Here is a 17747-nt window from a genome sequence, read left to right as displayed (position 1 = left end):
CAACACAGGGGCAGCCCCCTAGGCAGAATGCGCTGGTCCCACAGGAACTAGTAGTTGTTGGTGACTCTATTGTCAGGGAAACGGGGAACATGCTTTGTAAAAAGGATAGGTGGAATAGGACCAGGGTATGTCTGCCAGGGGCAAAGGTTGATGACGTTGTAGAGCGGATATCATCTTTTAAGGGCACAAAAGGTGATATAGTTGTACACGTTGGCACTAATGATATTAAGAGTAGGAGACCGGCGGAATTACTTAGCAAGTACAGGTCACTGTTGAAAAAAAGCCGTGAATTAGGGTTGAACTTGAAAGTGTCTGCAATTCTGCCCAGACACGATAGGAGGGAGTATATGATGAGAGCCTTGTCGATCAATTCGGCCCTGGAGGGATTGTGCAAGGCTCAAGGGGTAGAATTTTTTTCAGCCTGGACTGTACTTGTTAACAGGAGAGATTGCTTCTACAGGGATGGGATACACTTAAATAGAAAGGGTGCAAGAATTTTTGCTGATGCTGTCGAGGCAGTGTTAGGTGGGTCGGAAAACTGCTAGTTGGGGGGGATACAAGGACTAATAGACTAACAGTAGCCACTGGCAGAGGTGGAAGTGATTCTTGCACTGCTTCTATTCAAATGAGCAGAAGTCTGAAAAACAAGATGCAGGATATTTCAGAGACTGCTGGTAGTCATTGCGTTACAAGTAAACACATGGGTTGTGTTAGGGTAGCTAAGAATAGAAACAGGTGCATGTATACCTGCGTGTACACCAATGCTAGGAGTTTGGTAAATAAATTTGATGAATTTGAGGTATTGCTCAAAACATCAAAGGCAGATATTGTTGGGATATCAGAGACGTGGTGTCACACAGATATAAGTAATGCGGAACTGGAATTTGGGGAATACAATGTATATAGAAAGGATAGACAGGACAGGAGGGGAGGAGGGGTTATGCTATTAATTAAGAAACACATAAAGTCAAAGGAAGTGAAGCCAGTTGACATCGATGGACAGGGCAGTGTCGAGTCAGTTTGGTGTGACATAAGCATAGGGAAATCAAAATTGAGAGTAGGAGTGTGCTATAGGCTTAATGACTCTAATGAGTATAATAATATATTGTACAGGGAAATAGAGTGGGCCAGTAAATCAGAGAGTCTTATAATGGGGGATTTTAATTTCCCAGATATTGACTGGAATTTGTGGGTTGGTCACTCGCACACTAGCAAGGCTTTTGTGGATTTATTGGATGATTGTTTTCTACATCAGCATGTTCGTGAGGCAACAAGAGGGACAATACTCTTGATCTGATTATCAGTAGTGATTCTTCATGCATTAAGAACCTGCAGATAAATGAACCACTAGGTGGCAGTGAACACAGTGTGTTGAAGTGGGATTTACTCAAGGAGGTAACTACCATCAGAGGTAAAGGGAAGGGTTTTTGTTTTCGTAAAGGCGACTATGATGGTCTGAGACAGTATTTAAATTCTATACAGTGGGACCAACTGATGATGTTACCAACAGCAAACTCAAAATGGGAAGCATTCAAGGAACTAATCTTGGTGGCTACCAGGCTTTACATACCAACTAAGAAATATTGTTCAAGGTTTAGGCCTAAATGGTTGTCAGATGGACTAATGAGATATGTGGCAGAGAAGAAAAATGCATGGGATACATACAAATTAATGGGTGACATGGAAGCCTATGATAGATATAAGTTGGTCTGTAACCAAGTCACAAAGGAGATTAGGCAGGCAAAGGCGGACTACGAAAAATCCTTGGCAAAGGATGCAAAGAAAAACAGAAAGGAGTTCTTTACATACTTGAACTCGAGAAGGAAAGGGATGAATCAGATTGGTCCACTGGATATTGATGGTTCAACAGTTGAGGATCCTGCTCAGGTGGCTAACAATCTAAACGAGTATTTTGCATCTACATTCACGCATGAGGAGTTATTCAGGAAGGAGAATGATGTAGGTAAAGTAAACATTGGCAGTGAGCTGGATGATTTTGTAATAACTGAGAGGAAAGTGGAGGAGAGATTGTTGAGGATAAACATAAAAAAGGCACCTGGGGTGGATGGGATCTATCCAGTTATATTAAAGGAGGCAGCAAAGGAAGTATGCAAACCCCTAGCCATAATTATGAGAGCTTCTTTGGACTCAGGGGAGGTACCCATAGACTGGAGATGTGCAAATGTAATCCCAATTCACAAAGGAGGATCAAAGGCTGACACAAGTAATTATAGACCTGTTAGTTTAACTTCTGTTCCAGGTAAATTAATGGAGGCACTGGTTAAAGAAGCACTGCAGGATCATCTAGACAAGAATTCAGTTATAGCTCAGACGCAGCATGGTTTTGTTAAGGGCAGGTCTTGCCTGACCAATTTGATTGGATACTATGATGTAGTCACAAAAGAACTGGATGCAGGGAATAACTTTGATATTATATATATCAAAGATATATCAAAGATCTTTGAAATTATATATATTGGATCTTAGAAAGGCTTTTGATACTGTTGCACATGGAAGACTGCTGCACAAATTGGAGCAGTGTGGCATTGGAGGCAAATTGCTGCTATGGATAAGGGGATGGTTGAGTGGCAGAAGACAGAGAGTGGTAATCAATGGACACTGCTCAACGTGGACTAATGTTATTAGTGGAGTTCCTCAAGGTTCAGTGTTGGGTCCATTGTTGTTTTCGGTGTTTATGAATGATATTGATGATGGGATATCAAGTTTAATGTCTAAGTTTGCAGATGATACAAAGGTTGGCAGGGTCGTTAAGGACACTACTGACGCTATGCTGCTGCAACAGGATCTGGAAAGGTTGAACAGATGGGCTGAGAGGTGGCAAATGAAGTTTAACATTGACAAATGTAAAGTACTACATATGGGTAACAGTAACCCCAGAGCAATGTATCAACTCTGCGGTACTACACTGACAGTGGTGGAGAATGAAAAGGACCTGGGGTTAATTGTGCAGGCAGATATGAAGTTCTCTGAGCAGTGCAGACGAGCTGCAAGAGTAGCTCATGGTGTCTTGTCAATGATATACAGGAATTTTTCTAGCAGGGATAAGGAGGTGATTATTCCCTTGTATAAGGCAATGGTTAGGCCACATCTTGAGTACTGTATACAGGTCTGGAGGCCTCATTTCAAGAAGGATGTAGAGCTGCTGGAACGGGTACAGAGAAGGGCAACAAGATTAGTAAATGGAACAAAGGGTTGCTCTTACGAAGAAAGGCTTAAGTTTTGCAAATTACAGAGTCTGGAGACTAGGCACCGGCGAGGTGATCTGATAGAGGTGTATAAGGCTTTGAATGGTTTTAGCATGCTCAATGCCAATGGGATTCTTCATCTTTCTCAGAATAATCACCTGAGAGGGCATAAATTCAAATTGAGGAAGGACGGATGTCGGATAGATGTGCGGAAATTTGCCTTTGGCCAGCGGGTGGTTGGTTGGTGGAACCGACTTCCATCACTTGTTGTTGAAGTTGATAGCCTAAACAAATTTAAAGGTCAACTGGACAGGTATTTCGAACGAACGGAGGGGTGAAATGGGAGAGGGTTTTTTTTTTTTTTTTTTTTTTGCCTGATGCTGAATAAGCTTGCTTTCTTGCATCATATGCCTCTACTAATGCTAATAATGCTAATGCTAAACCTTGAACAATATTTCTTATTTGGCATGTAAAGCTTAGTAGCTTCCAAGATAATTTCTTTGAATGCTCCCCATTTTGAATTTTCTGTTGGTAACATCATCAGTTGGTCCCAGTGTATAGAATGTAAATACTGTCTCAGACCATCCTAGTCACCTTTATGAAAGCAATAACTCTTCCCTTTACCCCTGATGGTAGTTACCTCTTTGAGTAGATCCCACTTCAGCATACTGTGATCACTACCATCTAGTGTTTCCTCTATCTGCAGATTCTTAATGCATGAAGAATCACTACTGATAATCAAATCAAGAGTATTCCTCCCTCTAGTTGCCTCCCGAACATGCTGATGTAGAAAACAATCATCCAATAAATCCACAAAAGCCTTGCTAGTGTGTTAGTGACCAACCCACAAATTCCAGTCAATATCTGGGAAATTAAAATCCCCCATTATAAGACTCTCTGATTTACTGGCCCACTCTGTTTCCCTGTACAGTTTCTTATTATGCTCATCAGAGTCATTAGGCCTTTAACACACTCCTACTCGCAATTTTGATCTCCCAATGCTTATGTCACACCAAAATGATTTGACACTGCAGTGTCCAGCGATGTTGACTGGCTTCACTTCCTTGGATTTTATGTGTTTCTTAACTAGTAGCATAACCCCTTCTCCCTTCCTATCCTGTCTATCCTCTCTGTAGACATTGTACTCCCCAAATTCCAGTTCTGCATTCCTTATATCTGTGTGACACCACGTCTCTGATATCCCAACAATATCCTTTGATGCTTTGAGCAATACCTTAAATTCATCAAATTTATTTACCAAGCTCCTAGCATTGGTGTACATGCAAGTATGCATGCACCTTTTCTTTTTCTTAGCTCCCCTAACACAACCCATGTGTTTACTTGTACGGCAATGACTCCCAGCAGTCTCTGAAATATCCTGCATCTTGTTTTACAGGCTTCTGCCCATTTCAATAGAAGCAGTGCAAGAATCACTTTCACCTCTGCCAGTGGCTACTGTTAATCTATTAGTCCTTGTAGCTCCCCAAACTGGCAGTTTTCCAACCCACCTAACACTGCCTCGATAGCATCAGCAAATATTTTTGCACCCTTTCTATTTAAGCGTATCCCATCCCTGTAGAAACGGTTCCTTCTGTTAACAAGCACAGACCAGGTTGAACAAAATTCTACTCCTTGAGCCTTGCGCAATCTTTCCAGGGCCGAATTGATCGACAGGGCTCTCATCATATACTCCCTCCTATTGTGTCTGGGCAGAATTGCAGACACTTTCAAATTCAATCCTAATTCACTGCTTTTTTTCAACAGTGACCTCTGCTTGCTAAGTAATTCTACCGGTCTCCTACTCTTAATATCATTAGTTCCAACGTTTACAACTATATGTGTACAAATAGAGGAGTAATACTCTTGATCTGATAATCAACAATGATTCTTCATGCATTACAATGTGATCACAGTGTAAGGTGTGGAATTTACTTAAAGGTATAACTACCATCAAGGATAAAGGGAAGGGCTTTTGCTCTCGTAAAGGTGACTACAGTGGGGTCAAATGATGATGTTACCAGTATTGAATTCTATAGGGAAGCCTTCAGGGACTTAATCTTGGAGGCTACTGGGCTTTCATTCTAACTAAGAAATATCGTTCAAGGTTTAGGCTTAAATGGATGTCAGATGAATTAATGAGGGTCGTGGCAAAGAAGAAGAATGTATGGGAAGCATATGAAGTATCAGGTGACACAGAAGCTATGACACATATAAAATAGTCTGTAATTAAGTCACAAAGGAGGTCACACAGGCGAAGGCAGATTACGAGAAATCTTTGGCAAACAATGCAAAGAAAAATAGCAAAGAGTTCTTTATTTATGTGAACTCTAGAAGGAAAGGGTTGAAGTAGATTGGACCACTTGACATAGATGGGTTGACTATTGATGATCATGCTGAGGTAGCCGAAAAACTGAAAGATTATTTTGCATCTACATTCACACATGAGGATTTATTCAAGGAGGGGAATGCCAGAAGGTTATCACACTCTAGCAGGAACTATATGATTTTGTAATAACTGAGAGCACGTGGATGTGAAATTGTTGAAGTTAAACATAAGGAAGGATGGGATCTATCTAGTTATATTAAATGAGACCGCAAACAAAGTAAGCAAACCATTAGCCATAATTATGAGAGGAGTTTCCTTGGACTCGGGGGAGGTCGCCATGGACTGGAGGTGTGCAAATGTTATCACCAATTCACAAAGGGGTTCAAAAGGTGACACAAGTAACTATAAATTTGTTAATTTAACTTTTGTTTTGAGGGAAATAATGGAGTCACTGGTTAAAGAAGCATTATAGGATCACCAAAACAAGATTGCCGTAATATTTAAGACACAGCATGGGTTTGTTCAATTGAGGTATTATATGAAAAATTTGATTGAATACTATGATGTGGTCACAAAAGAACTGGATGCAAAAAATAATTTTGATATCATATATTTGGATTTCTGGAAAGCTTTTGATACTGTTGCACTGTACAAATTGTAGTGGTATGGCATTAAGGGTAAGTTGCTACAATGGATAAAGGGTTGGTTGAGTGGGAGATGGCAGAGAGTGGTAATCAATGGACACTGCTCTTTGTGGACAAATGTTATTAGTGGAGTTCCCCGGGGTTCGGTGCTTCGCCCATTATTGTTTTGTGTGTTCATCAATGATATTGATAAAGGTATATCATGCTTAATGTCCAAGTTTTCAGCTGATAATACAAAGGTTGGCAGGGTTGTTAACGACAGTAAAGATGGTATGCTACTCCAACTGGATCTAGATAATTTGGCCAAATGAGCTGAGAAGTGGCAACTTTCCATTAACAAATGCAAAAGTACTGCATATGGGTAGCAATAACCTAAGAGAAATATACGAACTGTGTGCTACTACCTACACTCAGGGAAGTGGAAAGTGAAAAAGACCTGGGGGTAATTGTGCAGGGCTCACATCTGGTGAGTATGGGCTTGGCAAACCCAGGGTCCTGAGCTGGATATCATCATTCTTCTCTTTCTTGGTGATGCCTTTCTACTTCTCTCTCTCTCTCTCACACGCATGCACTCACATGTATGCGCGCGCGCGCGCACACACACACACACACACACACACACACACACAGGGGGCAACTCGGGATTTTTTTTTTTTTTTTTTTTTGGCTGGTGCAGCATAAGCCTCAGGCTTCCTTGTACCATATGGCTAATAATAATAATAATAATAATAATAATAATATATGAAGTTCTCTGAGTAGTGCAAATGGCCACTAAAGCAGGTCATGGATTCTTGTCAATTATATATAGGAATTTTGCTAGAAGGGACAGGGAGGTGATTATTCCATTGTATAAGAGCACTGTATACAGTACTCAAAGTGTGGCCTGACCATAAGATGGTCAGGCCACACTTTGAGTACTGTATACAGCTCTGGAGGCCTCATTTTAGGAAGGATATTGAGTTGCTAGAACGATTACAAAGAAGGGAAAAAAGATTAGTGAGGGGAATATAGGGGTTCTCTTACCAAGAAAGGCTTAAGTTCTGAAAATTGCAGCACCTGGAGAGTAGGCACATGTGAGGTGATCTGATTAAGGTGTATAAGGCCTTGAATGAGTTAAGCAAGCTGAATGCTAATGGGATTCTTGCTCAGATTAAGAATCTGAGGGGGCATAGATTCAAATTGAGGAAATACAGTTGTAGAATAAATGTGCGGAATGCCTTTAGCCAGTTGTTGAAACAGATTTCCATCTTTTGTTGTGGAAGTTGATAGCCTAAAGAAATTTAAGGTTGAGCTGGTCAAGCATTTGTTATGAATGGAGGGGTGAAATGGGAGTTTTTTTTTTTTTTTTTTTTTTTTGGCTGATGCTGCATAAGCTTGCTTTCTTGCATCGTATGCCTATACTAATGCTAACGACAACCCTCTGCCTCATGCCCTGATGCAATCCAGCTATCCATCTAAGAATTTTCCCCATAATTTTAACCTGTTTCAGCTTATAAATTAACCTCTCATGTAGTACTGAGTCAAATGTAACCGCTCAGGTAGGACTGAGATTAAATCCAAATAAGCAATGTCGAAATTATTCAATAAGTCCAGCTCTGGAGTGACCTAGTCAAAATAGCTAACCAGATTAGTTAAACATGATTTTCCCTTACAAAGCCATGCTGAGCATCCTTCTGAATTCCATTTCTATCTAAATGAGCCTGAATTCCACCCTTCATTAATGTCTCCATGATTTTCCTTACTACTGATTTTCTTTAATTCTAACTGGCTAGTAATTTCCCACTTCACTCTTCTTGCTACTGGTTCCTGTATTGTCAGCCCTATTTTGTCATCTGGTTCATGGGTGATGATGAGGTCTAGAGTATTGTTTTCCCTAATACTTTCCCTGACATGTTGATACAACTTGCCCTTATGCATCGGAGACACATTGGCACTATTCCAATTCAATGAAATCACACCATGAGTTCAGGCATGCTCTCATAATTAAGACTATATACCATATAATCTTAAGGCTATATGGTATATAGTCTTAAGTAGATATATACCATATAGTCTTATGAATTCTCTATCTGTGAATTATCTACCCAGTTAATAGAGGCCATGTGCCATCTCAATCTGCTGTAATTTCCTTTCCTGAAAGATATATATATATACCATATAGTCTTAAGTCACCTTAAGACTATATGGTATATATATGCCATCAACCCCATGAGCCTTACTGGCCTGTAGGCCTGACAGTTTTTTCATTAAATAAACATGTGAAATTTCAACATTATTAATTACATTTTTTCAACTTCACTCCTATAATTTCTCATCGACGTAAGGGGTTTTTCTTCTGTAAATATTGAAGCAAAATAACTGTTGAGTTCATCTGCAACTTCAGCTGTGGTATCTAATATTATCCCATGTCCATTACACATGGGTCCAATCTGGTTTGTCCTTCTCTTCTTTGCATTTATATATGTGAAGAATTCTTTATCTCCACTCTTTGCCAGCCTAACCTTTTCTGTGGCATTATTACAGGTCAATTTGTAGCTGTTATAGGCTTAAGTACTTTTTATTGCTCTGTACTTTTCCATGCAGTTTTTTTCTGCTCAATTAATCTGGCAACTTCCTTATTCATCCAACTTGGAATCTTGCGTGTGGAGTATTTTTTTAATGGTATATAAGCATTCAAAGCTTCTGTGATTAATGTTTTACCATAATTCAATTGTATTCTCTATCTATACCATAATTCAATTGTATTCTCTATCTATGAATTATCTACCCAGTTAATAGAGGACATGTGCCATCTCAATCTGCTGTAATTTCCTTTCCTGAAATTATAACCCTTTCTCTTGCCTTTAATTGCTGCTACTTCGGATCGTTAGTTTATTCTGAATTCAGACAGCGAGATTTGAAAGTTAATTAATACTTAAGTGTCCGTAGATTACCGTTCGTAATTTTCCCGTCTTTGTGATAGTTATATACTGTAGTTATATACGATAGTTATATACCGTACTAGATAGCGTTAGTTGAACTTCGTTAGCAGTTAAATTGTACTTTTAAATAAATACATATAACGACTTAGATTACAAACGTAATATAATTAATTATATTTAACATAATTAATAACATAACATAATTAATTATAATTAATTAATTAATAGAATCATGACTCAGACAAGAGCAGCAAAGCAAAAGGCTCAAGCTAATGGAAGTGCTATGGCTCAGAGTAGAACTGAGGGGGGCAGTTGTCCTCTGACTCACAGCCTTATAAAATGCACTGTTTGCTTTATGTTTGCAGAGCAATCGGGTACGGGACATGATACTGCCATGGGGGATGTCTTTGTGTGTGCGCGATGCAAGGAGTGTATCGATATCAGGCAACAACTCAGCGTTCTTGTGGGCCTATATGAGAGCTTGAAGGACAGGGTGGATGCCCTCGAAGGAACTAAATTGAGGGGCCCATCAAGCTCTCAGCTGCCCACATCAACGCCAGAGCTTGCACTTGGGCATCACGTGACACAGAGGCAACCCCCAAGGCAGAATGCGCTGGTCCCGAAGGAACTAGTAGTTGTTGGTGACTCTATTGTCAAGGAAACGGGGAACATGCTTTGTAAAAAGGATAGGTGGAACAGGACCAGGGTATGTCTCCCAGGGACAAAGGTTGATGATGTTGTAGAGCAGATATCATCTTTTAAGGGCACAAAAGGTGATATAGTTGTACACGTTGGCACTAATAATATTAAGAGTAGGAGACCGGCAGAATTACTTAACAAGTACAGGTCACTGTTGAACAAAAGCCGTGAATTAGGGTTGAATTTGAAAGTGTCTGCAATTCTGACCAGACACGATAGGAGGGAGTATATGATGAGAGCCTTGTCGATCAATTCGGCCCTGGAGGGATTGTGCAAGGCTCAAGGGGTAGAATTTTTTTCATCCTGGATGTACTTGTTAACAGGAGAGATTGCTTCTACAGGGATGGGATACACTTAAATAGAAAGGGTGCAAGAATATTTGCTGATGCTATCGAGGCAGTGTTAGGTGGGTCGGAAAACTGCTAGCTTGGGGGGAGACAAAGACTAATAGATTGACAGTAGCCACTGGCAGAGGTGAAAGGGATTCTTGCACTGCTTCTATTAGAATGAGCAGAAGCCTGAAAAACAAGATGCATGATATTTCAGAGACTACTCGGAGCCATTGCGGTACAAGTAAACACATGGGTTGTGTTAGGGTAACTAAGAATAGAAACAGGTGCAGGTATACTTGCGTGTACACCAATGCTAGGAGTTTAGTAAATAAATTTGATGAATTTGAGGTATTGCTCAAAACATCAAAGGCAGATATTGTTGGGATATCAGAGACGTGGTGTCACACAGATATAAGGGATGCAGAACTGGAATTTGGGGAGTACAACGTCTACAGAAAGGATAGACAGGATAGGAAGGGGGGAGGGGTTATGCTATTAGTTAAGAAACACATAAAAACCAAGGAAGTGAAGCCAGTCGACATCGCTGGACACTGCAGTGTTGAGTCAGTTTGGTGTGACATAAGCATTGGGAGATTAAAATTGAGAGTAGGAGTGTGCTATAGGCCTAATGACACTGATGAGTATAATAAGAAACTGTACAGGGAAATAGAGTGGGCCAGTAAATCAGAGAGTCTTATAATGGGAGATTTTAATTTCCCAGATATTGACTGGAATTTGGGGGATGGTCACTCACACACTAGCAGGGCTTTTGTGGATTTATTGGATGATTGTTTTCTACATCAGCATGTTCGGGAGGCAACTAGAGGGAGTAATACTCTTGATTTGATTATCAGCAGTGATTCTTCATGCATTAAGAATCTGCAGATAAATGAACCACTAGGTGGCAGTGATCACAGTGTGCTGAAGTGGGATTTACTCAAAGAGGTAACTACCATTAGGGGTAAAGGGAAGGGTTATTGCTTCCGTAAAGGCGACTACGATGGACTGAGACAGTATTTAAATTCTATACAGTGGGACCAACTGATGATGTTACCAACAGCAAATTCAAAATGGGAAGCATTCAAAGAATTAATCTTGGAAGCTACTAGGCTTTACATACCAACTAAGAAATATTGTTCAAGGTTTAGGCCAAAATGGATGTCAGATGAACTAATGAGGCATATGGCAGAGAAGAAAAATGCATGGGATACTTACAGATTAACACATGACACAGAAGCCTATGATAGATACAAGTTGATATGCAACCAAGTTACAAAGGAGGTTAGGCAGGCGAAGGCAGATTACGAGAAATCCTTGGCAAGGGATGCAAAGAAAAACAGCAAAGAGTTCTTTACTTATGTAAACTCTAGAAGGAAGGGGATGAATCAGATTGGTCCGCTTGATATTGATGGGTCAACTGTTGATGACTCTGCTCAGGTAGCTAACAAACTAAATGAATATTTTGCATCGACATTCACACATGAGGAGTTATTCAGCGAGGGGAATGCCAGGGGTGTATTCAACTCTAGCAGTAAGCTACAGAACCTTGAAATAACTGGGAGTAAAGTGGAGGAGAAACTGTTGAAGATAAACACAAGAAAGGCACCTGGGGTGGATGGGATCTATCCAGTTATATTAAAGGAGGCAGCAAAGGAAGTAAGCAAACCCTTAACCATAATTATGAGAGCTTCCTTGGACTCAGGGAAGGTACCCATAGACTGGAAATGTGCAAATGTGACCCCAATTCACAAAGGAGGATCAAAGACTGACACAAGTAATTATAGACCTGTGAGCTTAACTTCTGTTCCAGGAAAATTAATGGAGGCCCTGGTTAAAGAAGCACTGCAGGATCATTTAGACAAGACTTCAGTTATAGCTCGGACACAGCATGGTTTTGTTAAGGGGAAGTCTTGCCTGACCAATTTGATTGGATATTATGATGCAGTCACAAAAGAACTGGATGCAGTGAATAGCTTTGATATTATATACTTGGATCTTAGAAAGGCTTTTGATACTGTTGCACATGGAAGACTGCTACACAAATTGGAGCAGTGTGACATTGGAGGCAAATTGCTGCTATGGATAAAGGGGTGGTTGAGGGGGAGAAGACAGAGAGTGGTAATCAATGGACACTGCTCATCGTGGACTAATGTTATTAGTGGAGTCCCTCAGGGCTCAGTGTTGGGTCCATTATTGTTTTCTGTATTTATAAATGATATTGATGATGGTATATCGAGCTTAATGTCCAAGTTTGCAGATGATACAAAGGTTGGCAGGGTTGGCAAGGACACTACTGACACTATGCTGCTGCAACAGGATCTGGAAAGGTTGAGCAGATGGGCCGAGAGGTGGCAAATGAAGTTTAACATTGACAAATGTAAAGTACTACACATGGGAAACAGCAACCCCAGAGCAAAGTATCAACTCTGTGGTACTACACTGACAGTGGTAGAGAATGAAAGGGACTTGGGGGTGGTTGTGCAGGCAGATATGAAGTTCTCTGAGCAGTGCAGACAGGCTGCAAGAGTAGCTCATGGAGTATTGTCAATGATATACAGGAATTTTTCCAGTAGGGATAAGGAGGTGATTATTCCCTTGTATAAGGCATTGGTCAGACCACACCTAGAGTACTGTATACAGGTCTGGAGGCCTCATTTCAAGAAGGATGTAGAGCTGCTGGAACGAGTACAGAGAAGGGCAACAAGATTAGTGAATGGAACAAAGGGGTGCTCTTACGAAGAAAGGCTTAAGTTTTGCAAATTACAGTGTCTGGAGACTAGGCACCAGCGAGGTGATCTGATAGAGGTGTATAAAGCCTTGAATGGTTTGAGCATGCTCAATGCTGATGGGATTCTTCCTCTAGCTCAGAATAATCACCTGAGAGGGCATAAATTCAAATTGAGGAAAGACAGATGTAGGATAGACGTGCGGAAATTTGCCTTTAGCCAGCGGGTGGTTGGTTGGTGGAATAGACTTCCATCCCGTGTAGTGGAGGTTGATAGCCTAAATAAGTTTAAGGCTCAACTGGACAGGTATTTTGAACGAACAGAGGGGTGAAGTGGAAGTGGGTTTTTTTTTTTTTTTTTTTTTTTGGCTGATGCTGCATAAGCTTGCTTTTTTGCATCAAATGCCTCTACTAATGCTAATGCTAATACTTCTCTCTTCATTGTCCACCCTAGAACTCTGTGATCACTTTCTGCTACTGTATGGTCAGCCTATTATGTGATCTGGGTCACAGGTGATGATGAGGTCTAGAGTATTCTTTTCCATAGTACTTTTCCTGACATGTTGATACAAATAACAATCATCCAGTTGATTTAAAAATTTAGTCCCCCATGTGGCGTTTCCTTCCCATTTGCTCCAATCAATTAGAGGCAAATTGAAATAACCCATAAAAAAACATTCATGCTTACTTGCCCATTCCATTTGCACGTAGAGGCTCTCATCATAATCTTCACAATCAATTGTAGATTACTCCCACTCTCATTATACCTTTGCTTCCATCTCACACCATACAGATTCTATACTGGCATGCGAAACATCTGAATCCATGAAAGCTTTCACCGACATTTCTGATATTACTGTATAAACAATTAAGACTTAGTGTTCTCATATAGTTAACTCCCCTGACACACCACTTAAAATTGTTTGACTCGCTTCTCTGGCATTAGCTGCCCACTCATTTGAAACATTTCTGTCCTCAGAACGTCTTGCTAATATGTTCTGTTGCAGTAACAAACAAGAACTCTTGAGGTATATGCAAGTATTACTTTGACCAATATTATTATGTAATATGTATCTATATTACCCTTGTCCCCCCAAACTATCAGTTTCCCCCTGAATCTTTAAGGTATCCTCAATAATACTGGCAAAAAATCTTAACTATCCATTGGATGGTCACTCGCTCTTTTATGATGTCATCTCCTTTCCTTTATTCAACATAGATATTCTGATCACTAAGTTTAATTTGTATATCACAGTCTACAAAGGTATTAATTAGAAGTTAACTCTTAATGATTGTATTATGTTATTATTAGCATTAGTAGAGGCATATGATGCAAGAAAGCGAGCTTATACAGCATCAGCCAAAAAAAAAAAAAAAAAAAAACACGCTCCCATACCCCTCTGTTCGTTCCAAGTACCTGTCCAGCTCAGCCTTAAATTTATTTAGGCTATCAACTTCCACAACAAAGGATGGAAGTCTGTTCCACCAACCAACCACCTGCTGGCTAAAGGCAAACTTCCACACATCTATCCTACATCTGTCTTTCCTCAATTTGAATTTATTCCCTCTCAAATGATTATTCTGAGCAAGAGGAAGAATTCCATCAGCATTGAGCATGCTCAAACCATTCAAGGCTTTATACACCTCAATCAGATCACCTGGCAGGTGCCTAGTCTCCAAACACTGTAATTTGCAAAATTTAAGCCTTTTTTTCGTAAGAGCAACCCTTTGTTCCATTCACTAATCTTGTTGCCCTTCTCTGTACTCGTTCCAAAAGCTCTACATCCTTCTTAAAATGAGGCTCCAGACCTGTATACAGTACTCAAGGTGGCCTGACCATTGCCTTATACAAGTTTGTTTGTTTGTTATTTGGTTTTTAGGAGCATTAGCAACTAAGGCCATATTGCTCCGGGATATGCAGTGGTCATTCCCTGACCTTTCCGCATCCTCCGTATTTGGTGGTGACGGGCTCAAACCCCAGTCTAATCAAGAAGCGTGTGCTACGTACTGCTGCTCCTTCCCACCTGGCTACGGAGGCACCTCACCTTATACAAGAGGATAATCACCACATTATCTGCTAGAAAAATTCCTGTATATAATTGACAAGACACTATGAGCTACTATTGTAGACTGTCTGCACTGCTCAGAAAACTTCATATCTGCCTGCACAATTACCCCCAGGTCCTTTTTGTTCTCTACCACTGTCAGTGTAGTACCACAGAGTTGATACGTCACTCTGGGGTTGCTGCTTCCCATATGTAGTACTTTACATTTGTCAATGTTAATCTTCATTTGCCACCTCTCAGCCCATCTTCTCAACTTTTCTAGATCCTGTTGCAGCAGCATACTGTCATTAGTGTCCTTAACAACCCTGCCAACTTTTGTATCATCTGCAAACTTGGACATTAAGCTTGATATACCATCATCAATATCATTTATAAATACAGAAAAACAACAATGGACCCAATACTGAACCCTGAGGGACTCCACTAATAAAATTAGTTCACGATGAGCAGTGTCCATTGATTACCACTCTCTGTCTTCTCCCACTCAACCATCCCTTTATCCATAGCAGCAATTTGCCTCCAATGCCACACTGCTCCAATTTGTGCAGCAGTCTTCCATGTGCAACACTATCAAAAGCCTTCCTAAGATCCAAATATATGATATCAAAGTTATTCCCTGCATCCAGTTCCTTTGTGACCACATCATAGTATCCAATCAAATTAGTCAGACAAGACTTCCCCTTAGCAAACCCATGCTGTGTCCGAGCTATAACTGAAGTCTTTTCTAGATAATCCTGCAATGCTTCTTTAACCAGTGCCTTCATTAATTTTCCTGGAACAGAAGTTAAACTAACAGGTCTATAATTACTTGTGTTGCCCTTTGATCCTCCTATCCATTGGATGGTCATTCGCTCTCTTATGATGTCATCGCCTTTCCTTTATTCAACATAGATATTCTGATCACTAAGTTTAATTTGTATATCATAGTCTACAAAAGTATTATTTAGAAGTTAACTCTTAATGATTGTACTATGTTATTATAGCATTTAGTTATTGCATTATTAAATAATGCAATTTTTTTTCTGAAACTAGCATCTTCCTACAGATTTCATGCTTCCTTTGTATGTGTATTTTATATTATGTATTGTATTCCAGTGTAATAATGTTGACAAAACATCCATTTCTCTGATACCAAATGCAACATTATAAAATTATCTTCTTTTTCCTTTTTCTTTTAAATCCTAAAGTCAATTATTTCCTTTTGTTGTCGGAATCCACTGTGAAATTTATGATTCATACTTCTGAATTATCAAATGCCAGATTCTGAATTTATTCATTTTTGTTATTCCTTTTTTTTAACAGGCTACAGGTTTCGTCAGCAATTGTTCTGTACCTGAAGGCCATCAGCCTTTGACTTACCAACTTTTTCTAAATTCTGGCAGTATATTAATTCCACTTACTATACCACAGATTTCCAGTTCGTTTAGTTTCATTGGTCCATCTTCATCTTTAAATGGTGGCCTTTTCTTTAGTGTTCAGGTAGGTGTTCATATTTAAAGTTTCTTTTAAAGTCATTATTATTATGAATTTAAAAATACACAAGAATATTAAAAGACTCAAGTCTTTTAATATAATTTTTTTATTTATCTTTATTTATATATCTCGATTTAAATCAGCAGTAACATGTGCGTTGATGACTGATAACAGAAATGTGTTTGAGAATGGATAACAGAAAATTTTACAGAAATGTGTTTGAGAATGGATAACACAAAATTTTACAGAAATATGCTTGAGTACTTGTCATGTGATCTGCCACTGTCTTTGAAACTGTCAATTTGCTTGACAAGTGGCATGATACCAAATAAGTGCCAGTGCTGTGTTTGTTTATAGTTTTAGGTCACTTGTTTTTCTTCTCCCAAATAAGTCTACTAAGTTTTCAAAGTTAATGAACTGTTAACATCTATGCCCACACCCATGGAGCCATCTTCTACTTTCATATTGACTTATTCAAAGATAACAGTTAAAACTGTGTCTGTAGTGGGTAGTACATAATCTATAGATATCAGCATTCCTGTACCACTGGACACAAGTGAAGGAAGCTGTTGTTGCTGTGATTGGATCTTAAATATACATGGGTCCCTACAGGCAAAATGCTTGAGCTGTCTCTAAAAAAAAACATTCTGTAAAATTTGCTGTTTGTTGTTGGGTTGTTGTGAGGCATTAACTATGCAGAAGAAATTGAAGCCAAAATGTGCTATTCTGTGGTTCATCTGTTAGAAATCTTAATATCTGTACAGCAGAGCAATTAGATACAGGATTGTTTGTTTGTTATTTGGTTTTTAGGAGCATTAGCAACTAAGGCCTTATTGCTCCAGGGATATGCGGTAGTCATTCCCTGACCTTTCCGCATCCTCCATATTTGGTGGTCATGGGCTCGAACTCCAGTCAAATCAAGAAGCGTGCGCTATGCACTACTGCTCCTGCCCACCTGACTACGGAGGCACCTAGATACAGGAGACAGCTATATGCCACTCTTCCAAGCCACACTGACCACAGCAGCCCAATCGTTGAACATCATTGGACTCAGCCCGGATCAGCACCAGATGACGGTCGCTGGTCTCATCACTGAAGCTGCCAACACCTCTATCAAAAAGAAAAACCCAACCCCGGGGGCTGTACCCTGGTGGTCTCCAGAGCTACAGAGGCTTAGGCAGGAGGTGCACAGGAGAAGGAAACTCTTCCAGTGGGCAAGGTGCTCCCAGCCGGCAGCGGAAGTGGAGGCACTGAGACAGAACTTCTGAGATGCGAGGAACCTATACACGGCAACCATACGCCAGCGTAAGATGCGCAGTTGGGAACACCTTGTTTCTACCACTGGGAATGATAAC

The 17747-nt window shown here is 40.0% G+C and overlaps 1 protein-coding gene across 1 annotated transcript in view; it reads left to right on the top strand.

Annotated features, from left to right (window-relative positions):
- LOC150081150 (uncharacterized) overlaps positions 1-17747 on the top strand; it is a 421878-nt gene that overhangs the window by 294621 nt on the left and 109510 nt on the right. The window contains exon 15 of the mRNA XM_090380944.1: positions 16222-16398. Within this exon, the coding sequence (XP_090237070.1) occupies positions 16222-16398 (177 nt within the window). The remainder of the gene's footprint in view (positions 1-16221; positions 16399-17747) is intronic.

The sequence above is a fragment of the Mastigoproctus giganteus genome, chromosome 9 (genome assembly GCF_048544385.1).
Source record: "Mastigoproctus giganteus isolate SK-2022 chromosome 9, ASM4854438v1, whole genome shotgun sequence".
Taxonomy (NCBI): domain Eukaryota; kingdom Metazoa; phylum Arthropoda; class Arachnida; order Uropygi; family Thelyphonidae; genus Mastigoproctus; species Mastigoproctus giganteus.
The sequence above is the reverse complement of the archived record's forward strand: the minus strand, read 5'-3'. Positions and strand labels throughout refer to the sequence as shown.